Raw genomic sequence first — 24,983 nt, forward strand, 5'->3', positions numbered from 1 at the left:
TTGGATATAAAAATCTGATGTTAGGATATCAGACTAAAGCCATTATGATGACACTCAAAACATTACAAAATAATTGCTAAAACCCTGAGGGTATTATTCTCCACTGCACTGTGTTTAGTTTTAACTGTGCTTAGTTTAGTTTAGCTCTGCAAAAATCAACAGTATTTCACTGCTGAAAATTAGTCTAAAACAGTGAAGGATTATGCCTATGGATGGTTTCAGTTATCCTTGGGAAATGTGGTTAGGGCACTAAAAAGTACCAACATATTGTATATTCTCTTCAATCCCGTGCTTTCAAAATTTTGCATATATAGAGATCTATTTGGGCAGGGGCAGGCAATTATTTTGGGCAGAGGGCTGCTTCTTGAGTTTTGGCACGCCATCAAGGGCACATGACAGGCAGCCCAGGGCAGATTAATATTAATTTTCTAAATTTCTTTAGGGGCCCCGTGGGCTGGATAAATGGCCTGGTGGGCCGCATTTTGCCCACCCCTGTATTAGGGTCATGGTACATAGATACTATTATGTTAGCTGTGATTCTGAAAGCACTGCTACATACTGCCATCTGTACATATGCTGAATATCAACTTGCTCTATTAGTAGTGCCAGGAAAGCCATTAGGATTATAGGCAGGCAAGGTTCTTAGACCAACACGGCTACAACCAAAAACCCAGGAACATTGGGATTACAGGTACTTAAAGATGAACATTTGCTTAAGTGCCTTGCTGGATCATAACCTGTTTTTGAATTAGGTGCTATTCATCCTAAGGAAAGAGTACCAAAATCTGGTATCAAAGTACTTGCTCAAGAGAGAGAAAAAAAGGCATCTTCTAATTCAAATCACGACCTTGATTCATACCCATTTAAACGTATGGGGGCGGGGGGAGAAATCCCACTACTATTAACACTAGTTACCCACACACTTTTTAAAGGAACTTTTTGTGACTTAAAACTTGAGTGGCTGCAACTTTTCTCACAAACAAATTTCAGTGCATGGACTGCTTGTAAACACTCACCCTCTCTCCTACTTTGAAGCCTTGCTAGCAATAAGTCACTATTTGCTACCTGAGGTGAAGTATTTTCCTTTTTTTTCTTTTTTGACTAGATAAACCCCCATGGCTGTGAGGGTTTTGTCTTGCTGCAAATGCTCACGTCCTGGGCTATCTTCATAAGAAGTTCCGCAAACTCCCTTTCCAATGTCTCTCCTTGTAAAAAAAGGGGGTTATAAACATCTGTACAAACAAGCCATAAGAGGGGGGGGATGCAGATGCCTTGCAACACACAGACTTTTATTCTAAGGGAGATTTAAAACTTTGTTTTTAGCAACGTTCATCGCACTTAGGAGCAAGGCCAGAAAGCACCCCGTCTCAGGCGAGAGAAAGCCTAGACGCAAAACCAGCCTCAACGTACAGCCTCCCCTATACACAAGCCGCTCAACCACCGCCCCTCTGCGCATGCGCCCCACAGCCCCCCCTCCCCCCCTTCTGCCCAACAACTGCCCGCCCTCTCTCTCCGGCCTCCAAATCGATACTACGCATGCGGTGCCTTCCTATCCTGTTGGCGCACGCGCTCATTCCCCAACAGGCTTGGGGCGGCGGGGGCTGTAGTTGCCTCTCGCGGGGCTGACTGACCCCTCCCCCCACCCATGACGTAGTTGGAATGTGGTCTCCGGCGGTTCCAACCACGGGCAAGGGGCTCCTGGTCTGTCCCGCGACTGCGCAAGCGCGGGTACTGTCTTCGCTGACCGGGGCTGAGGGGCGTGGCGTCGTGACGTCCGCGCGCCCCACTCTGCACTCTGAGGGCCGCAGCCTGAGGCGGCCAGGGACGCTCACGCGGGGGGGGGCGTGACCAGGTAATGGGCTCGCGCGGCGGGGCAGCGTCACATGAGGGGACGCATTGACCCCCCAGGACCCGCTGAGACCGGGGGGAGGGGGCGTGAGAGGGCATCGCTAACACGGGGCGGGGGGGGAGGGGCAAGCACGGGGGTTGGCAGGGGAGAGCCAGGGGCTTCCCGTGGGGGTCCATCTCCCACAGCCCTGCCCCCAGGGAGAGGCGCTGAGTTGGTTGTTCGTCTGTGGGCAAAACCCCAGAGTGTGAAGGCTGACCTGATATTTTTAGGGCATTGCACAGTTAGGGGTGAAAACTGCTTATGCGGGAGTGAAACCCCGAAATTTGGGATAGAAAGGTGCCACCCAACACTGATACACAGGCACTTTCAATTAGCACGGCTCGCTCATTAGAGCACCTGGCACCTCATCCCACAACACATAAAAATACCCCAAGAGCCATGCTAATTAAAGCATCCAAAGCCATCATGTATCAGTATCCCTGCACTAAAAAACAGCAGCGGGGCACTTTGAGCTAAAGCTCAAATGAACTTTAGTTTAAAGCAACCCACCACCAGTTTTCAGTGCGGGGACACTGATATACATAGCGCTGGAGTCTGGTAATTTCTGTGCTCCAGCAGACTCAACTAATTAACTGTGTGTGCTCCAACATGCTTCAATGACATAGCATTTGAGCAGCTCCCCTGCATGTGTGTAAGTGCCCTCAGTTCTTGGGTGACCAAAGAATGGCTTTGCCATTTTTCAGTAGGCAAAACCCCAAGTGAGAAGGAAGAGCTGGTGTTTTCCAAGAGCTGCCTTGGGTCTGGGGATTCTCAGCTGTCAGTTGGGGGAAATCACACCATGGTAGTGCAAACCTCAGCTAAGGAATGAAACAGAGATTTTGGATAGGAATCCACAGTATGATGAAACCTTGTGGTCTCCTAGTTCTTGGACAACAGAAAAATGGCTCTCATTTTTTCTATAGGCAAAAACCCAAATGTAGAGAAAGAGCTGGTTGTCTGCTGCTTGTCTGGAGGCAGCGTAGCAGCTCCATCTCGTGCCCACCCTGCCCCGGCTGGGCAAGTGGCAGGAGGGCATAGAGGGGCGTGTGCCCCCAGATCTGTGCAGGGCGGGCAGCGGAAGGCGTTGGGAGTAGGGGCTATGCCCTCCCACCACTCATCCACCTGGGGCGATGTGCAGCTGCTGCACTGCCTCTGGACAGGTGGTGTGCAGCAGTGGGAGCCACCCCAGCCGCCCCACACCTCCTGGACAAGTCACGGCTTTGCCCTGTGTCCCCTCTGCCCCACCCTGGCTGAGTGAACAGCAGGAGGGCATAGCCCCGACTCCCAGTGCCTTCCATTGCCCACATCATGCGGATCTGGGGGCATGCCCCTTCCCACCCATGCCCTCCCAGCCAGGGCGGGGCAGGCACAGGATGGAGCCACTGCGCTGCCTCTGGCAGCAGCAGGAGACACCACCTTCCCCTCTCTACACCTGCCTGGCCCTGGCTGGGCAGTGCTTGCCCCAGCCCCAGTCCTTTCCTCACTGAGGGGGGACATTGATCTGCCCCACCATGCCTCTTCTCTTCCCCCTCCTCCTTCCACCATTTACCAGCTGTGTGCATCTATATCATCCATTGTAAAGACGAAACCCAAGTCAGAAGGTCAAAACGTGGTGTCAGTTTATAAATGTTATGACATTGATTGCAACTCAAAGTCATAAATTGAATATATAATATGGACATGATTTAGTCAGTGGGACTCCTGATACATTTAAAGGTATTCTTCTGCTTAAGCAACTTGTTGTATTGGGACCTGATTGCATGAATAAACTAGTAAGCACTCCTCTCTAAGCTGCTTCCAAAACAGTGCATCTTTCAAGGAGCAGAATGTGTCAGTTGCTTGTTGATTTGGGGGAACTAAAGTAATGAATAACAACAGTGAAACTGGCTAGAGTCCTGGTAATTTTAATCTCTTGGAGCCCATCCCTGTGAATGGGAGTATGTGTTCCCCAGGGATAACTATAAGTGGCACAAATACATGCTGCTGATTGTCCCCAGGGAATACCCCTGTATGCATGCTCTGGCATGCAGCAAGTTGCCTGAGATAGGGTATGGGACCTCCCAGGGCTGCAAGGGGCTTCTCAGAGCTGCGATGGTGGTGATCTGGGTATGTGGAACCTGGCTGGCACCTGGAACATGGCTCTGGCTGGCCAGACTGGTTTCAGACAGTACGTTCTGTGGCCACGTGCACCATCCTGCTTTTTTCTGGCATGGGATTTTTTTGACATTGGGATCTTCCAGTGTCATAAAATTCACTAAGCTGCAAATTAGCAGTGTGGCAAATGCCTGCATGTGGGGATGTTTTCAGTGCTGCAGATGGGGTCTGTGGCACCACAAATCATATGTGTGCACTCATCTGGATGTGCCCTTGCTATTTGTCAAACCAGATACAGTATCTATTTGCAAGTACCACAAGACATTTTCTTTCATGTGACCTCCTTGGACAGGGGGGTAAGGGGATGTTTTTATAAAATGTAATAGATAATTCAAGCAGCCTGAATAATGTTTAATGCAGATAACTGAAAACATTTCCAGAAGTAACAAGTACAGCTATTATGTAATAAAGTAATCACTTGACTATCTGATACGTTTTGTTTACTGTTGACTAATATTAATCCATCCTAAAAAGGTTGAAGGCACTGTTGGAAAGGCGGCAAGATGAGTAGTCGACGAAAGCATGCACCGCCCTCCAGGGTAGATGAGGAGAAAAAGAAGCAGCTCTGCTGGAATATGCATGAAGATCGAAGGAATGAGGTGATGATTGATGACTCTGTTCCAGCTCCCAGCACGTCTTCTTCATCCTTCATTGTTATAAATGATGATAGCATTGATGAAGAACTGACTCCCAGTGAAAACAGTGGTTCAAAGTTGGTGAGCTTCTCGACTATTACAGATGGAGAAGATTTCTGCTCCAACTTTACCCCTTTATCCATACAGCTCAATATTATGGTCTCACCTTATTGTGCAGACAGTTCCTGGAAAGCTTTGCTTGGAGAGTTTGTTCTTCAGCTGCTCCCTGAACAAATTTTGATTGATAAGATCCATGAAAGGAGTTTCTCTTTGATTAAAACAGATTCTGGTGGTCAGCTGCAGATCTGTGTTGATGCAAAAAATGGAGAAGATGACAGTGGTAAAGATAAAGAAGACCTGAATGATTATGAACAAGCCATTCTGGTGGAATCATCTTTAAGTAGTGAAATGTTAGAAGGTTTGAGATGGTTGCAAAAGAAGAGGCTAGTTGAACTTTATCAAAGACCTAAGGAGGAAAAAGCTTTAAAGGTATTTGCTCATACAATTTTTCTTTGAAGAGGCTTTTATAAATAAAATGTTTATTTTGTTTCTAAAATTAGAAAGCTAGGTCTAACTGCTATTACTGATTTGCATAATGTTAGAAAAACTGTGCTTCTCAGTAGTTATTTGCATAAATATTTTCTGCCACTGTTGACTAATTGCTTTTTAGCTATTATACACCAAGGTGACTTAATGAATTATTAGACCCTACCTGATTTCTTGTCTGCAGTGCACTAAAGTTTTATGTGGTGCTTTTAAGAGATTAAGTACATCTGTATCTATAGGTCTTTAAAATGTGCCAAATTGTTTTCCTGCTTTATAAATACTGGTCTGCATTTTGTTTTGTTTTCTAAGTTAGGGTGGTTTTAGGATTACCTTACAATATCCTGATAAAATATCCTAAACTTATTTGTGAGAAATTAATTTATTATTTCTCAGGTTGGCATTTACCTTCTCGAAACTGGTTTAAGCAAACTAGAGTTTCTCAGTGATGGAGGTGGAAGACCAAAAAAAGCTAACCACCTGATTCAAAAACTGATGGAAGAGTTCTACAGTTTTAGAATTCCAGGTAATCTAATTTAACCTTTCAGTACAATTGATTATTACTGCATAATTGTTTTAACAGTTAAAAGGTTACTAAATTTAAGATAAATTTGAAGGAAAATATACTATTACATTCCTGTCTTGCATGAGAACTAACTTTATATGTAATTATATGGCTCTCCTTATAATATCTGACCCTCTTCAAGAATTAAGTATTTTATCTTCACAGTTCCCTCTTCAGGTAGGGAAGGAAAATAAGTTTTACATTTGGGGAAAAATGCTATTCCCAAAATTGATATTCAGGATTACTGGTAGATTTATTTTGAGTTGGAAAAGTAATTTGCTGTGAATATTATCTCTAACAACAAAATGCAGCTAAATAAAACTTGGAATATAGTAACTTGACTGTTAAACACAGGAACAGCTTCAGTTGCAGAAATCATAGACTAGCTGTACCTCTGTCTTTAAGATGAGAATATCTTTTTTAAAAGAAACCCAGAAATATCAGACTGAAAGATCTCAAGGGATAGTTTTTTTCATCTTGTCTTGAAGCAGGATTGAGTGTACCTAGACTGTTTGACAGATATTTGTCTAACCTGTTTTAAAAACATTATCTGCTAGGATTCCACAGTCTCCTTACCTAACCTGATTGCACTTAACTATTCTTATAGTTGGTGAGTTTTTACTTAATATCAGATCTAATTTTTAACCACCCTTCCCCATCATGTGCATACACAAACACATGACTCACTGTGACAGTTGTGCCTCTTCGGAGCCATCTACTAGTGATCCCACAACACCGATTAAGGGTCAGCAGCCCACCTTCTTTCCTGCCATGCCTTGTTGTTATTTTTTTGCTTGATTGGAAGATTATAATCAAGTGGGAGGCTGTCTATTTTCTGTCTCGGTGCTTGAGGCACTATTTGCGGCTCCTTTCCTCCCCTTACAGCGCAGCCCAAGCCTCGCAGATGTATCTGATGTTGTTCAGGTCTGTTCTACTCTTCATGCCATGTGGACACTCTTTGGCTTGTCTCGCCGCCTGTGCCCTCGCTGGCGCCCTATGGCTTGTCTCGCCGCCTGTGCCCTCGCCGGCGCCCTATGGCTAGTCCCTCACTGCCCATTCCGGGGCTTCTTGCCAGTGCCCGCTCTGGGGCTCCTCACTGCCCCCCTTCACTCCGGGGCTGGGGCCAATGAACCCCAAAAAATGCTGTGCCCTCTTCGGCACCAGGAACCCTCACGCTACTGTGGAGTCCCTATGAGGCCTCCTCCAACCCCTGATAGCCTCACCTGGTCCTCTGGTCAAAACACTAAACACAAGAACACAAAGCCCCCGGGCTACAACATAAAAGGTAGACCATCCGGTCAAACAAGAATCAATTCCTACCAGGGAGAGAGAGTGCACCAGCCCCAGCTGAAACCAGGGGATGTTCCCACCGTCAGAGTTCTCCCCCTCGTCTGCACCAGCCAAGTTCCTCCTCCCTCAGCTGCTGGAGGGCCACTGCCCTCCTGGCCTCCTGTCTGGGCTTAAGAAGGGCTAAGCCCTACCCCTTCTTGTCCCTAGGTTTCACCGGTTGCCCTAGCAACCAGCACCTGCACAGTCCTGGTGACTGGCAGCTGAGCCTCCCCCTTCTCGCTACTAGGGGTCTCTCCTGAGCAGTTTCTGCTCTCAGTCGCAGGGCACCTGAGTGCTCTGCGACACTCACACTACAAATTAAGTCAGTTTTCTCTACTGAGAAGACATTGAGAATAATTGAACATCTGTGTCCTTGTGGCAACATTTATACCTAGGGACCTACTTAAATTGCAGTTTCACAATTCTGTGGAAACCACAAGTAATGGCGATCTCTGTGAAAAATGGCATTGGCCATGATTTTCCCAAGAAATCAACCTAAAAAAACCTTAATAACATTAAAATATTGTCTCTTCACTGGGAGCCAGCAGTTATCACTGCTGCTGCAGATCAGTGTTGCAGCCCGCTCAGGAAGTGTGAAGGTGTCTCCTGGTAGGGCAGCACAAAGGACAGCTACCAAGATGGCAGCTACCCGCTCGTGCTTCTCCAACAATCAGTACCAAGGGGTGAGGACCCATGAAGAGCAGCCAATGGTTAAGCTGGTGGCCACCCCCTCATCTCTCTTTCCCTGGGTCCTCTTCGCCAGTCAGTGCTGAGGGATGGGGCCGCTGCAAAATGACTGCGAAATCAGCTCTTCAGGTCATGACCAAGCTGCAAAAATTGCGTTTTCTTGCCATGAATTAGGTAGATCCCTATTTAAGCTTATGTATAGAATCCAGTTAGGATCTCTTCTGCTTTCTAGACTAAAGAAGCACAATTCTTGCAACCTTTCCTCTTTAGTCATGCTTTCTAAACTGCTTATTCTAGTTTCTCTCTTCTAGACTTGCTCCAGTTTGTCCACATCTTTCTGAACAAGTGTGCTGCCCAAAATTGAACGTGGAATGCTACCTGTGGCTTTACCTTATCAGAATTCAGCAGAAAAATTATATCTTGCATGCAGCCTTTTTGTTGGTATATCCCAGAATAGTGTTTGCACTTCTTGGGGGACAGCATCATGTTTAAACATTTGGTTTGTGATCCTCATAAACCTCAAGTCCTCTTATACAGTACTAATGCCAAACCAGAAATTCCCTGTCACTGCTGCTGCAGCTCAGTGAGGGGCTCTGGTTCTTTCTTCTCCCAATGACTGGCTGCTATAGTTGCCTGTCATACGTCCCCACTCCTCACTGCTGATTGGCTATAAGGGTTGCCTGTCATGACCTCTCCCTCCTTCTCTCCATGGGCTATACAGCCAAGCTGCAGTGCCCTGAGGACTGCTGGCTTCCTCTGGGGAGCCAGCGTTTTATTTTCAGTAACTTTTCTTCTTTTTTTTTCTGTAAATTTTGTGGCATTGCCTGCTTACATGGGCAATGCCAGATTTTGTCAAATTCATGAAATCGCAATTTCGGTAGGTCCCTAGTGATGTGTAGCATTGACTGAGATATCAAGCACATTTCACAATTTCTTCTTTTCTTTCTCTGAGTAGCAAATCCAGAATTGGTGAGTACCTACAGGTAGGGGTGCACCGATAAAGATTTTCTTGGCCGATACCGATAGCCAGTTATTCTCCAAGCATATCGGCTGATACCAGTCTGATAGCTGATTTACAGAAGCACAGCCAGGCAGCGTGAGAAGCAGCTCCCTGCAGGTAAGTGGGGGGTAAGGGGTATGGGGAAGGGGCATGGGGGGGGGCAAATTGAGGCCCCCTCGATGAGGGAGGGAGTGTGGCAGGGTTTAGGGCTGGGGCTTGGATTGGGACTGGGGCAGGGTGGTGAATGGGAACCTGAGGTCAGGGAGTGGAATGGAGTTGCGGGTGGCTTGTTCAGGGGTTCAGCATCCCGGTGTTTAAAAATGGCGGCAGGGGACACTTTCATAGATTTCATAGACATCAGGGCTGGAAGGGACCTCGGGAGATCATCAAGTCCATTGAATGAGCTTTAGTTCAAGCACTGCCACCACCATTTTTAAGTCCGGGGAAAACTTTTAACAGAAGCTGGGGCAAGGGCGGAATTAGGCTGCCCACTATGGGCTCAGGGCTTTCCAACCTGCTGCCTTTGCCCCGGGAGCCACACACTGGCCATGCCACACCCCCTGCCCATCCAGCAGCTGGAGGCACAGCTTGACACGGGGATGCTGATCCCGTGGATGAGCTGTCCATGGCTTCATCCTGCTCCCTTGGGGTTCCATTCACCACCCAGCCCCAACCCCAGCCCCTGCCCCACTCCCTCCCTCACCCTGGGGGCCTTGATCTGCCCCCCACCATGTCCCTTCCCTCCCCCACATTCCTTCCCCTCCACAGATTTACCTGCAGGGCACTGGCTGCATTCCTAGCTGCTGCATATGTGCGGCTGCTGCATCTGGTGGCCCTGGCTGGAAGTCGCATTATATTTATTGGTACATTATTGCCTATGCTGGCCAAAAAAGGCTGATAGCCGAAAATGTTAATTTTCCTTTTATTGGTGCCTATCTGATATGGCACTGATATATTGGTGCACCTCTACCTGCAGGTTATGTCCCATTGATTTTAATAGCAATTGCAGGTACTCGGCAGGAGTTGGCACCTCTCAGTCTATAGCCTTTTGATTTAAGTGAAATTTATGTGATTCTTGTATCTGCTTGTTTCACTTCTCATGAGGATTTGTATAGCTACAGCAAACTTGATTAGGTTTTTTTAAAATTTAACCATGCTAATATGTAGCCAAGCCATGAACACAAGCAGAAGTACTGAAACTGCCTGTCTTTAGGTTTGTGAGGTCAGCATTCCTTCAGGTATCTTAATAATGTTACAGGCTAGTAAATTTGTTTTTCAGTATAATTCTAGATCTGTCACAACTATTAAATTAGGCTGACATAATATTTCCTAAAGGTCTATGATAAAATAAGTGAAGGGATGTATTACTCTGTAGATTTTTTTTAAGGTCCTGGTGATTGATCTGGAGTGATCTCCACATTTAGAGAGAATTTAGATTTCCTGAGGGGATATTCAAAAGTAGTAGACTCTGAAAGGTTGTCACGGAAGCATGTTTCATAATTTTCAGGTTTCAACTCCAAATTTCCATTTTTTTCACTGTCACACATTCACTTAAGATGAAATCATTCCCATAAAACCCACTTTTTGTGCTTTACTGATGGTGGGTTTATTTTACTAAACCCTATATTGAAACTTTGCTTAGCAACAGAAGAACAATAGAAATTGGCAGAAGCCAATTTAAGGCAGTTAATTATCCAGAAAAACAAATATTTACCTGGAAATTTGTATCTAATATACAAGGCTCTTTTTATTATTCTGTGTTCTGCTTCTAAATTCTAAAGCAAGACTCTGTAATTATTATGGTCAGGCAGAAGGGAGGGGAGAGTGGCACCTTTACACCCAATCGGTGCTGCTCTAAAATGTTACTCTGCCCTGCCTTCTGCCTGCATCAGACTGACATCTCTATAATTATTGTCCTGCATCAATACCACCTGTTTTTTCTCAGGCAAGCTGAAATTTTTAAAGCAGCCTGGAGTAGCCAGAAGAATATTCATTAAAAATAATAAAAAGAGACCCTCTAAATATGAATTAACTCAGGATTAGATCTTGAGTTGGTGTAAATCAACCTAGACCAGTTGAAATCAATCAAGCTATACTCATTCACACCAATTCAGTATCTGGTCCTGAATTTTTTTAATGCTTGCTTAGATTTGACTCACCGGAGATGCTTTTAGTTTTGTGCCAGGGACAGTATTGCCATGGATTTTTTTTCTGTGAATACGTTTTTATAAGTACATCTCATAACTTTTTTATGAGGGGGACTGCATAGGAAAATGTACAAGTGAGAGCAGTTTTCATTTTACTTTTCCCACATCAATTTAATTCCCCTCCTGTTTTCTTTGAAGTTGGGAAATAGGGGGCACCATTCATGGGGCCCAGTAGGAAAAAAGTTTCCTTCTCTTATCCTACTCCCATTTTTTTCCTCTCATCTCCATGATGCACGCTTCCTTGTTTTTAAGTGGGAATGCACTACAAATTCATGTATCCCTCCCTTGAATGTGTTTTCATATTTTCCTGCTCCCTTCAGTTAAAAGGAAAACAGATGGTTCATAATTTTTCACACTTGATTTATTTTGTTGTTAAAAAAAAAAGAAAAGAAGAACTCTGGCCTGTGGAAATCTAAAGAGCAGTATTTAGGCCCTGTACCACTACTTGCTGCTAAAATCCTTTTGTCCTGCTCTTAACTGGGTGTTAGGATTGCAGTCTGGAAAATTGCCAGCATTAAGATTCTGGAGCCGTAATTCCTGTCTTTGCATAATCCTCCCACTCCCACCACCTAGAATATATTTATGTCATGCTCTTCGTGGAATTGTGCTTTATTGTTTTCATTTATTAACAAAACACATTTCATTAAAGCTAAACCATTTAATTGAGATGTTGATCACTGTTGATAAGATGATTATGTGATTTGTTATGCTTCGTGGTGTATACAGATGTGCTGGAGGAAGATGAGGAAGAATCTGATAGAGAACTAGAGCGACAGAATATTGAAGAGCTGTATGACTTTGTGAGGCATACACATCAGCAGGAAAATCAGTTGTTGATGGAGGATGTACAGCACCCTGCACTTATTCCCATATTGAGGCCATACCAAAGTGAGGCTGTGAACTGGATGCTGCAACGGGAGAATTTCAGAAGCATCTCTACCAATGGCAAGTATTTTGGACTAAGCAATATAAATGTGATCAGTATAATGCAACTGAGGATTGATTGAAATAAACTATGATCTGGCCTGTTTCATTAGCAAAGGTCTATCCATGACGAAGCTTTGTTTACTACTTAATTTTTTATTATTAAAGCTTTAAAGGTGTTTTTCAGATGCCCTGGTAAAGGTATTGTGGTATACTATCCTTTTATCCATGTTTTATTTTGGGCAGGAAACTAATATAAACATTGACAACCTGGATATGTTAACTTTTATTATTATTGGGTGTTACACTACATATTACAAAATTATGGAAATGCTTATGATAAAAAGCATTTAACTCTGAAACGAAGTGGCTTCCTATAATTGGTAGCTTAGCCACGCTTTTTAGTTTATTTTGGGTGACATGCTAACTTTCCGTGCCACTGTCCATTACTCTTACTACAACAGGATATTTTTTGGAGTAGAGTTCTGCATAAATTTGTGAATATATGATCAGCATAAAATAATTTTCAACATGAAGTCAGGTATCCAAGTTGTAGTCATATTGCTCTAGAGGAAAAGGCAATCAGGGCTTGTAGTAGAGATGTTATCTTTTATTAGACCAACAAGACCAACAAATATTCTTTAATTGCAAGCTTTTGGGCACAAACACCCTTCATCAGGCACTGGAGAAAAGATTGTAAAAGTTCTCCTGGGTAGAAATGAAATTTTTAAAAATGAAATCTTCATATTTTCCCAAGCAGGAAGCAACTGTGACCACCTGAAACCTGAGCTCCTGCTCCTGCCTTTGTTTCAAGGTAATTGGCATCATCACAGATCCTCACAGGAGGTGAGAGCCTTCATACCAGCGATAAACTGACTGCCCGGAGGAGTTTTCCATCTATTGACTCCTCTGTGAAATCCTGCGAAATACAAACTTTCATTTCTACCCAGGAAAACTTTTACAATCTTTCCTCCAATACCTGATGAAGGGTGTTTGTGCCCGAAAGCTTGCAATTAAAGACATTTTTTTGCAAAAATCTTGTTGTTTTAATAAAAGATATCATCTTTACTATGAGTTCTGATTGCCTTTTCAACATGAAAGTATTTTAAGGACAGAGTTTCAGGGTAAGGAGCCTATAGTGCAGTATAACATTGCTGACCAGGAGGCAGTTGAGCAAGATGTTTGGCTTAAAAGTACTGGATTTTCCTCTTTTTCTCAAAATATCACATTGTTGAGCACTTCTAAGGTGTATATTATTAATAGAAAAAAAATCATAGTCATTATTTGATCTTTTTTCTATAGAAAATACTCTTCATTTTTTATGGCGAGAGGTCATCACTCTAGATGGAGTGAAAATCTACTATAATCCATTTATTGGCTGGTAAGTAGCATCTGTTCTTGGAAAAACCCTAAGCATTCTACTTTGTTAGAATTGTTTTACAAGGTTTCTTGTTTAGTTTCTTTACATAAACCTGAGGAACATAAGATAAGCAAGAATGATGCCTTTTAAATCAGAACTAGAACTTGAGCTGTAAGATACTTAATTTCAAAATACAATGTGAAACGTGCTAAAAATGCCAAATAGATAAATCTTAAGTTACATGCATCAGTGTGTTCACTGTAATTTATTTTTTTTTACCTTGTAAGTAATCTGGTTTTTCAATGTTCAGTTAGTTTACATTGATTTTTTTTTTTTTTTTTCGAGACTGCAGCCCTCTTGCTTTGTCTTGAAAGTTTTAGAATTATCAACAGAAAACATGGTTGTGGGGGGGGGAGGAGGGACAGGAGGTGCCTTTTTCCGAGGTAAATATGGTTACTAGGATTACTTTAACAGTTCGTGTATTTTTAGAAGTGAATCTTGTTTGTTCATGTACTATTATCTATATTAGATTTCAAGCACTTTATTGTCACTTTTTGAAAAAACTATGTTCCCATATTTGTATTTTGTTTAAAGGTACCACCAGAAGAATTTTTTATATTAAAATATGATCTCCTCTATACATATTAGTCCTGCAGAAATGTATTTTCTTTTATTCTGAACATGTGCTAGTTTCCTTGTCACACTGGTCATCAAAGTGCTAAGCTTGTCTTGGGAATGTTTTTTGGTTTTTAGCCTTATCCGTGAATACCCAGTTGCTGGGCCTCAGTGGCCTGGAGGAATTCTGGCTGATGAAATGGGTCTTGGGAAGACAGTAGAAGTACTGGCTCTTATTCTGACACACGCACGGCAAGATATTAAACAGGATGCTCTAACCTTACCTGAGGTGAGAAAACTAGTAGATTCTAAAGAAGATGAGTGAATGAGCAGTGCAGGGGTAGGGCAAAGAGATGTATTCCTAATGTAATATGCACATCTGCCTCTGCTATTTAGCTTATTGCTTTCTGTAAAGCTGTAAAACTACTGTGAAGGAAAAGATCAGTCTTCATATTCAGTTCTTGATGCATGACTAGTAGACTGATACAAGTAATAATAACAATTTGTACTGTTTGTCATTGGATGTGAATAAAGAATAAAGGCTCAGTTATCTGAAAGTTGGCATATAGATTTACTCTTAGAAAATGGGATGAGAAACTTATAGAAAATCTAATTAAAATCTGTATTTACTGAGGTTTATAACTGAAAAGAATGAAATGTTGTTGTGGGTATAAGAACACATATTCCATTGACTTTGGGTTTCCTTTATGCATTTAAGTGCATAGTTCTGATCAGTGTATGCTCCTCTCATTGTATATTATACTTTAATTAGATGACTGTTACAAAACAGTAATGTTTCTGACTACATATGTTAAAAACTTATAATAGCTACTGCTGGGGAGAAGATCTGTCAGTGATGCCTACTGCTAAATATATTGACCATCAGGATTTTGTTAAGTATTGTAAAAATCTGTTTTCATAGATTTTTAGGCTCAGAAAGGACCTCAGTAGATCATTGAGTCTGACCCCCTGCCCTGGGCACGAAAGAGCTCTGGGGTCAGATAACCCCAGGTAGGTGCGTGTCTAGTCTTCTTTTGAAGACCTCCAAGGTAGGGGAGAGCACCACCTCCCTTGGAAGCTCATTTCAGATTTTGGCAACCTGTACAGTAAATAAATTTTTCCTAATGTCTAATCTAAATCTGGTCTCTGTCAGTTTATGGCCATTGTTCCTAGTAACCCCAAGGGGTGCCCTGGTAAACGGAGTATCCCCTGTTCCTTGATTCCTTCCCCTGCCCCCCGTGAATTAGTAGACAGTTACCAGATCCCCTCTCAGCCTTCTTTTGTGGAGGCTGAAGCGGTTCAGGTCCCTCAAGTTTTATAGGATAATGTATTTTTTGCATACCACATGCTCCCAGGTAAGCCATGCACCTTGTTTTTGTGAAAGCAGAATGAAAAGAGACTTTTTTAGGGTTAGGGCTGCATGGAGCAGGGACAGAGTCCAGTCTTCAGCTCACTCACCATCCCTTTCTTGTTCAGGCAAAAGCTGTAGTTTTATCCCTTTTATAGCTGAACTGGCTGCTATTACCTGTGCAGGAAGGGGAGGGGGAATGAGCTGAAAATTAGGTTCAGTTCTGCTCCTGTTCAGCTGTAAAAGAATTAAAACTGTAGCTGCAGGTGAAGACTGGACTCTGTTCTTCTCTTTCTGTGGTCACTGTGGGGAGGGAAAAGAAACAGCGGTCATCTTACACGCTTCTATTCTGGGAAGTAAATCAGATTCCCCCATTAAGATCTTCACCTCCAAGTCTGGAAGACTAATTTTGGGGAAAAGAATGTGTGTGGTATGCAGTGTTACAATATGGTATGTATATTGTATATGGTATTTGAGTTACAATACCATGACTTTTTATAAACGTGTATTATACTTATAGCACATGGTCAGTATACAAACAGTTAATTCTTTAAAAATCCAGCTGGGTGTCAGACTGTCAGGATAAGGATTTAGTGTTTGGGAGTCAGTTATGATGAGTAGTCTATGGGCAGATTATTTCATAAGCTGTAGTAGGTTTTTTCCTTCTCTCTATAGGATTTTTTTCTTCATTACAGGACTTTGGATAGTTGAGCCCAAACTTACTGTGTGCAGTTATGCCTGCCATTGATAGGTATTATTAATTGCAGCAAATTCTCTATTTGGGAGTCCTTTTTTGAATGGGATGTTAATAGCCAGGGTGACTTAATCTCAAATGTTTTTGCTGGAATGCTCCGTGTAATCATTTTAAGTTGCCAATATTGCTGGCACACCTCTTCTGTCACAAGTTCCAGCCCCATAGGGCTGCTCCTGTGAGCTTAGGTTTCGTTAAATTTCAGACCCTGACTTCACAGGCCTCTGACTTCAAACTTTAGTATAACATGCAAAATGAAGTATTTTGAAGGGAAGAGGTATCACTTCTTGAAGATTGGAAATAGCTCTGCAAAAAAACTCCTAACAAGGGATAGAAATCTCCTTGTTGAAGTTGTTCCAAAGAGGCTTCATTTATCAGAGGAAGCTTGGAGATTAGTACAAGACTTTTGGTACCATACCAACACACAGAGTCAGCTGCTGCCTTGATAGGTTCTTTGATGTTGTGTATCACAATATCTAAATTGATTACAATGACTATGTATTAATATTTCCTTTCCATCTGAACCCCAACCACCACCACTACTTTTTGATCCAGTGAAAATTTGTACAGAGTGGTACTGTTTCAGCAGAAAAAACTGAAAGAGACCCACCCTAGAATCCCCAGTAGTCCAGTGGTTAAACTACTCTCCTGAGCAAAGGAGATCCAAGATCATGCCTTTGCATTCAGAGAGAGAACGGGTTTGAAACTGGGTCTCCCTGAAAAATGCCATCATTGCTGGGCTCTATAGTAGAAGGCAGATGACATCTGTACTATCTTCATTTTATATATGGCGCTAAGTGTCTCTGTAATTCTAGCACAAAAAAATTGAAATATTCTAAAGTACTGAAATGAAGCATTTTATCATTTCTGAGTTTAAGAATTTCTTTCAAAACTATTTGCTTTAACAAAATATTGTATGTCCAAAAATTACATATTCCATAAACAAATTGAGAGAAGAGTGTTGCTTCTGGAGCCTCTCTCTTGGTGACTCCGCCCTCCTGTTATGGTCAACTGCTTGCTTACTCGCCTTCCATGCCTTGATCTTGATTGATTGATTTGTAATTAGCAGGAGGCTGCCCACTTTACATGCCCCAGTGCCACGGGGCACCATCTGCGGCTCCTTTTTCCTCCCCTACACCGCAGCCCAAGCCTCGCAGATGGTACTAACGTGGTATTCGACCTGGGCCCTGCTGTGATTTGGCTCTGTCCTTGCCTTCTCTCAGGGGCTCCCCACTGCCCGCCCTCTTGCTCTGGGGCTTCCCGCTGCTCCCCCTCCCTTGCTCTGGGGCTTCTTGCTCCTCGTGGCCCTCTCTCCAGGCTCCTCACTGCCCCCCTTGCTCTGGGGCTTCTCCCAGCCCCCTTGCTCTGGGGCGGGGGTCAGTGCACCCCAAATGCTGTGCCCTCTCTGGTGCCAGGTTCCCTGTGCTACCATGGAGCCCCTATGAGGCCTCCTCCAACCCCTAATAGCCTCACCTGGTCCTCCGGTCAAACAGTGAACACAAAAACACAAAGCCCCTGGGCTACAACATAAAAAGCTAAACCATCCGGCCAAAAACATGCAATCCGTACCGGGAAATACTCCAACCCATAGCAGCAATCGGGACGCTCATGCAGTCGGGCTTCTCCCCTCTGTTTGCACTGGCCGAGCTCCCCCTCCGTTGGCCGCCAGAGGGGAACTGCCCTCCTGGCCTCACGCGTGGGCTTAAGGAGGGCCAAGCCCTGCCCCTTCCTGTCAGCTGGCTCCACCAGTTGCCCTAGCAACCAGCACCTGTGGCTCTGGCTGCCCTGGTAACTGGCAGCTGAGCCTCCCTCCTCTTGCCACTACGGGCCTCTCCTGAGCTGTTTCTGCTTTCAGGCGCAGGGCACCTGAGTGCTCTGCGACACAGATAATTTGTCAAAAATTTGCTCCTTTGTACTGACAACTTTGCTACTTATTGTGGTATTGATGTCTTTCATATTTTCCACTTTTACTCCATTGGGCTGGTGCTCAAAACAGCTCGTATAGAAAAAGTATAGGGTAAACCAAATTGGGACTTTGAATGTTAGTGGAGCCTAAATATTATGTATTTACTGTTTTAAAGTTGCCCTGGATACAATTTATGCCTGTTGCATGGGTGTTTCCCAAGGATTCAGTTCTTTCAAATTCGTCCCACAGCCTAGCAGCGGTTACATTAACCTTATAATTGTCATGTCTTCAACAGATAGGTCATAGCACAGTGGACATGGGTCTCCTACATATCCGTACACCTGGTAGTTGCTGCTAATGAGAAATATATAACCACACCAAATGACACCAATTTTTTTTAAAAAATCTGATTTATTCAGAAAAAAACACTTGGAGATTCTTAAGTTTTTAGGCTATCTAATTATTAGTGGCACATTCGTTTACTGAATTAAAATATCTCTGATTTTACTGAAAAAAATGGGTGCAAATAATAGAATCTATGGGGGCAGTTGCATTCTACTACAGCCAAAGCATGATAGCCTAAGACAGATTTAATGCCGTATCTAGTCTTATAATAGAAACTATGCGGATTAATCTCCACGTTTACAAAAGGGATTTTCATGAATAGCTTTTGGGCATATAGCCACTCTATATTTGTCACACAACATAGAAAAATATGAACCTCACAAGGTCATCTAGACTCAACTTGTTCTCAAGGCAGGATCATTCCTGTCTAAATCATCCAGACAAATGTTTGTCTTGGAAGAAATTGAAGTGCAAGCTACAGAGGTTCCACAGCCTCTCCAAGTCATCTGATATAATGCTTAACTACTGAAAATGCAAGACTATACTTGCTCCACTTGCTGGCCTAACTGAAATCAGCTTGGGTATCCAGTTATCTAGGGCTGCAACACAAGTTGTGAGCTGAACAGACATCCTTGCTGCTTCCTGCACTCCTGTTGCTCAAAAATATGTACATGACCAAACCTAGTCATCAGGATTGCCAACCCCAGAAAAAAAAATTTAACTGACAATTTGCAAACTTTTTATTGACATGTTTTTACTGATATTTGTTTTATATAATGTCAGTATAATTATTTTGCCAGGGCCTGCTCTGTTGCCAGGCCGCACTTAAAAGAGCTGGGTTCAAATTTAGAGATTTAACGAAAGTTTTTTTTGTGGTAAACATTTTACTGACAACCAAAAAAAAATTGGGTAGTTGGTAGCCCTGCTTGATTGCAGCAGTTTTTTTACATGTGCTGCCTCTACCCCAGAGGTCCCCTACTCACCCTGTACCCTGATGATCCCAACTGCATCATGTACTGTGCTGTCCCCCTCCAACCCAGCTGACCCCCTAGCTTTACCTTTCTTGGCCCTGCTCCCCCTGTCCCAGCATGGACCCCCAAAAGAAAACTGCCTGTGACCCAGCAGTATTACAGTTAGCCAGGAGGACTTGGCAGCAATGCATGGCTTGGGGGAAGCAGTCTACAAAACCCTGAGAAAAAGGCCCCTTGCAGGGTGCAACCTTCCCATTCAGACACCAGCTGGCACTCAGGCTATGCTCAGTCTGTCCATTAGCTTGCCTTCAGATTCTTTCCAAGTATGCTGAATCAAGCTCCAGTTGCCTAGTGTTTTACAGATGACTCAGGTTTGTTTGGTTTTTTTTTTGTTTTTTACAGATTTTATGGACAGATGTTTCTAACCTATCTTTTTTACTGACTGTAAATTGGCACCCTGTTCATTGCAGTTTGTGACACATTATAGGGGAGGATGCCTGTTTGTTTATTGCTTGCCCTGGGAATCCCCCTGAAGGGGAATTCATTGCTGTTATGTCCCCACCTGGGTCAAGTGGGGAAGCCTTCCTGGTTTCGCCCCCTGCTTGCAGATATGCACCCAGTATCAGGACATGGCACCTAGGGCCATTGTCCCTCAGGATTAGGCCCCTGAAGTCCTTGGAGTGGCAGGGACCTGACCCTGTGTGATGATGACTCCAGCAGCATCATTTGTGTTTGGCAGCTGATCCGCAGGATCAGCCATGCCAGGACATATCTCATCATAGGTGATGCTACAACAGAACTTTGTTTGTAAAGATGCCTTTACTCAAAGAATATCTCAGAAATGCCTATGCTAGCTCTGGAAGCAGAGGTGATATAGCCACTTGCTACTATAGCCAGTTAAATCTGTAGCCAGTAAGAGCGAATTAGGTTGGGTACTATGTTACTGTGGTAATAGCATTAAATTGCTTCCTGTTCTGGGGCTAGTACATTTAGAGCTAGCTTGGGGTTATCACTGTACAGCACTGTATTTGGTATATAGCATATACTTAGATTATGGTAATCAACTGTCCATAGTAGAAAAGATTGTAATCAGTAAGTTTATGCTGCTAAATAGAACTCAGTGCACGGTGTTTATGATCTTGGGCTTCCTACTCTGTGTAAAAGGTAAACTAGCTGCTGTAGGGTACACATAGCAATAGTTTCTTCATGTTATCACTGTTTACCCTCTCAACAATACACACTCCTATAGAAAATGACTGGTTTCACTCCAGTGACCAGGTTCTTGCCAGCACAATCTTAATGAGGTTCTTATGTGTTAATCAGAGACTACATTGGGCTTCATTTGCTTATAAGGATTTGGTTCTTGGTTGTTGTTACCTTAGGTTAGAAATTGGGGAGCTGTAGGTCCTCATGGACCATCTTACACTGTATTTTACCCACAGAAAATATCTTTCAGACTATGACCCTAAGTCCTGTCCAGATGGTTACATGCTTCTGTTTTTTATTGCTTACTGACATCTTTTTCCCAAATGGCACTCTGATAAGGGGGTTAGAAATAGATTGGATGCTTTACATCAGGGCTGTCGGGCTGTCCAACTTCTGAGCAGCCAGGAGCTGTACCACATGGGCCACAGCACCCTCCCAGGCATCCCTCTGACTTCCCCTTCCCACTCCCACGGATCAAGGCAGGAAGAGGAAGCTATGGGGAGAGCAGCACCTAGGTGAGACCCTGTGCACCATGAATTAATCCTTTGTGGGCTGCATGCAACCTGCAGGCTGCCAGTTGAACAGTTCTGCTTTAGGGCTGTCCTAGAGTTTAGCTTGCTTAGCCTATACAAGCAAAGGCTGTGGAGGGGCAGGATGGCTATCATAAAAGCATCAAGGATGAGCACTAGAATACAAAGCTGTGCAAATTAAAGAACAATACTGGCACAAGAGCAGGTGGGGTAAATGAGCTGTAAATAAATATAGGCTGGAAATTAGAATAGTTTTCAACCATCAGAGAAGTGAGAGTTTTGTGTCGGGGAAGAAGGGTGGGGGGGGGGTTTGGAACAGTTTTTCAAGAGTTGGATGTTTGTAAACAGAATATATAAATTACACAATTCAGTTTTCTCCAGTTTCAGGGGACTGGGGTTGAAGATCCAGGAGGTTTCATACATTCCTTCACTGTCCCTAAATTTAGTCTTTCATTTTCAGTGTTGTTTTTTGGAGCAAGTGCCTTGTTTGTACCTTTTATAGATGAAGTGATCAGCTGATATCAATTCGGAGACTGTCCAGATGGGTTTTGTGTTTTGTTAAAATCATTGTGACATAACTAGTCTAGATCTCTCCATTTCAAATTAGGTGTGCTCTAGTAGTGTGTAGGCAGTTTATTCAGCTTCTTTGTAAAAACGTTCTCATTTCAGACATCTGCAAGGCAGGCATGGGGGAGAGGTGTCATCTCATACTTTTTTTACAAAACATACTTTCATGGAAACATCAAGGTTTGATGCTGCTTTTGGCAGAGATTTCTTGCAGTTTTTCTTTAGCTAGACACTAGGCGTCTACCTCCTTAGATCAGTTAGTCACCGTGAGTAGAATTTTCTATGCACAAGCACTTATACCTAACTGTAATTGGAGTTCTTCAAGATGTTTTTTTTGCCTATATCTGTAGGCGTGCATATGTTTTTGCAGTTACAAAGTCTTGCAATTCTATCTTTCTTCAGTGGTAAAGGATGTGAATAGGTGCTAGGGTGCTACTGCCCCTAAAGACTCTGTTCAGAGCATGTTTACTGAATATATCTACTGCATATCTCAAAAGAACTTCAGTTATGGGATAAGTATATTTTTTTTCACTTTTTAACAGTATTTTATGGGGTTATTGATTACTATGAAACATAAAATGTTTCATTTTTCTTAAATAAATACTTTTATCTCTCCAGTTGATAGTGTGTACTTATTCTGTTGTTAGTCCACTAACTGAAAAGACTAATTTTATAAAACTATTATGTTGGTGTCTGTGACATTATTGAATATTGTTTGCATTAGGGTAAACTAGTGAACTTCTTTGTTCCACCCCAACCTAATGAAGGAAGCAAAAAGAAAAGAGCAAAGAAAATAGAGCTTAAATTGAAGGAAAAAATACAGTATCCCAGTAAGTATTTTTGGAGAGGCATAATGTTTGTTTATAACATGCTTACATCTGAAAGATCTAAACTTTTCTTGTTGAGTACACTATTGGCAGTTTGGCAGGAGCTCAGAGATTGTTCTTGACTGTATAAAATGGAGCAATTTGATTGATGCTTTATTTGACCAAGTACCTTGTTTGCACATTCTGTGTTACTGGCTCCCCCTCTAAATATTAAAGGTATTGTAAATTAACTGGAGATCAGCTACACATGCAAAATAGCTATTACGCCATAAAAAGCTCTAACTGTCTATAAAGTTAGACCTTGAAAATGTGTACTAACTGTATACCTGTTTGTTATCAAGCTTTAATTTGCATGTGTAGCAGTATCTCTTCTATGACTGGGAGCCGCATCGTCCAGGTGACGGCGCTCCCAACCAGAGTGGCGCACTATGCCCAGCATGAAACCTCCAGGCTCTAGAGATCAAGGCAACTGTGATCCCAGGGCTCAGGAATGAGTGAAATCCCTGAGCCCTGGGGATTGCAGCTGCCATGATTCCTAGGGTTCAAGGGCATATGAAACCCCAGGACCCTGGGGATTGTGGCTGGCACTATCCGTGTGGCTATGGGATGCAGGAAACCCCTTGGGCCAAAAGATCACTGCAGGGGCAATTCCATCCCAACCTGTAGGGCCAGAGGATTGCTACAGGGGCACCCTCATGGCTGGGAGCCCCTCAGTTGTGGTGCATGGGGCTCCCAGCCAGGAGAACTTGCTTCTTGCTGCTGCACGGGGAGCCCAGAATCAGACTTCCCCTGCACTGGCAATAAGGTATGATGGGATCTAATGAATGATTATGTGAATTGTGCATTAGATCCCATCATACCTTTACGTGCACGTGTAGAGGGGGCCTAAAGTTGACTGTTATATTTCTGTTATGTGTACTTTTGGTTAGCTTGCATGTCTTGATTGAAAAGTAATGGCCTTCAAGACAAGCCTGAGCATAACAGTTGCTGTCACTGCTAACTATATTGCCAGACCTTAGTTTCTTTTCAAGCTTTCTAATCCACTTGCAGATAATACTGTGTTTTAAATCTCCTATTTAAGTGTTTTCTTCTGTGTAACTTTTTACTGTATTTGAACTGGGGGTTTTTTGTTTTTTGCATGTAGGTTTACGAGTGATGATATTAACAGCTGTGAAAGAAATGAATGTGAAGAAAGGAGCTTCCATCATTGCAATATTTAAGTATATTAGTGCCATATACAAGTATGATATACAGAGAAATCGAAGGCTTCTTAAAAGGACTTTGGAGAAACTAATTGCAGACCAAGTAGTAGAACAGGTCAAAGGCCATGGATTGGCTGGATCTTTCAAGTTAGGGAAGAATTACAAGGAACAGAAAAGGCGAGAAAAAAACAAAGAGCAGGTAAACTGTGCTGAAATAGCTGTTAAGGCAGATGTTGCATAGGGATGTTTTGCTTTGCTACTTGTATGCTGTCACAATAGTGATACAATTCAAAGTGTTGTCTGTGAGTGCTAGACTCAAGGTATTTAGTTTATTTTTAGGGGAAAAAAATCGAAGCATTTACTGTGAAAATAGAAATTAAAAGTTACTGTATATGGACATCCCAAATGGATAAGAAGTGGATGGAACTAATGTAGGTCAAGTATGGAGACTAAAGACTTCGATTGGTAAAAAAAGACAAACATTGTTGGAAGGGTTGGCAGTTGCCTTGTTATTACAATCAAGAAGTTCTGTGGAAAACACTGTAAACAAAACTTTCCAAATCAGAAAATATATGAAATGTTTGTAATTTAGTTTGGTGTAGTTACACTTCTTCACAAAAAAGCAAAAAAAATCTGACGGTGTTTTTTTTTATATAGGTAACAAAGAGTTCTGAAAGGATTCAGAAGAAATGTTTGCCTGATGCTAAAACTCAAACCAAAGATTTGGCGAGTAGGAAAGCAGCCACTGAAAATGTCCTTAAATCACCACAGTTTGGCAACATCACTCCAGAGGAGCATGACTATTGTGCAACTACCAGAAATAATAGAAAGTCTGAGACAGGTCATAAAACCTGCATCAAAGATCAAAATTCTCCAGAAGTTATAGACCTAGAGTCTGACGTGCAGGGAAACCTCCTTGTGTCCAGTGACACCACCAATTCTGCTGTTATTAGTATACCTAAAAAATCAGATGATGATGAAGTCCAGCAAGACTTCTCTGAGGGCCAGTGCTCAGGGTCCCAAGAGCAAGTCAGCAGTGGTGTACAGCATGCCAGTTCTGTATATCCGTTCAATACTTCTGACTACCGTTTTGAATGCATTTGTGGTGAACTTGGGTTGATTGATTATAAGGCCCGTGTGCAGTGCCTGAAGTGCCACTTGTGGCAACATGCTGAGTGTGTAAACTACAAAGAAGAAAACTTGAACGTCAAGCCCTTTTACTGTCCTCATTGCTTAGTAGCAATGAAACCAGTTTCCACAGGAGCAACTCTGATAATCTCTCCAAGTTCTATCTGTCATCAGTGGGTGGATGAGATCAACAGGCATGTGCGATCATCTTCCCTTCGAGTTCTGGTAGGGTGATTTTGTATTCTGGAAAATTATACTATGGTTTAGGGCTGTCTTCCTCCTTACCCCTTCTCTG

At 42.9% G+C, this 24,983-nt stretch overlaps 1 protein-coding gene across 1 annotated transcript in view; it reads left to right on the plus strand.

Annotated features, from left to right (window-relative positions):
• Positions 1 to 1,625: 1,625 nt before the first annotated feature.
• SHPRH (SNF2 histone linker PHD RING helicase) overlaps positions 1,626 to 24,983 on the plus strand; it is a 97,612-nt gene continuing 74,254 nt past the window's right edge. Inside the window, exons 1-9 of the mRNA XM_019550123.1 lie at positions 1,626 to 1,852; positions 4,517 to 5,166; positions 5,617 to 5,746; positions 11,735 to 11,953; positions 13,235 to 13,313; positions 14,046 to 14,196; positions 22,256 to 22,361; positions 23,503 to 23,759; positions 24,218 to 24,913. Of these exons, the coding sequence (XP_019405668.1) occupies positions 4,546 to 5,166; positions 5,617 to 5,746; positions 11,735 to 11,953; positions 13,235 to 13,313; positions 14,046 to 14,196; positions 22,256 to 22,361; positions 23,503 to 23,759; positions 24,218 to 24,913 (2,259 nt within the window). The 5' untranslated portion in view covers positions 1,626 to 1,852; positions 4,517 to 4,545. The remainder of the gene's footprint in view (positions 1,853 to 4,516; positions 5,167 to 5,616; positions 5,747 to 11,734; positions 11,954 to 13,234; positions 13,314 to 14,045; positions 14,197 to 22,255; positions 22,362 to 23,502; positions 23,760 to 24,217; positions 24,914 to 24,983) is intronic.

The sequence above is a fragment of the Crocodylus porosus genome, unplaced genomic scaffold (assembly GCF_001723895.1).
Source record: "Crocodylus porosus isolate Cpor-Errol unplaced genomic scaffold, CroPor_comp1, whole genome shotgun sequence".
In the NCBI taxonomy this organism is placed as follows: Eukaryota; Metazoa; Chordata; order Crocodylia; family Crocodylidae; genus Crocodylus; species Crocodylus porosus.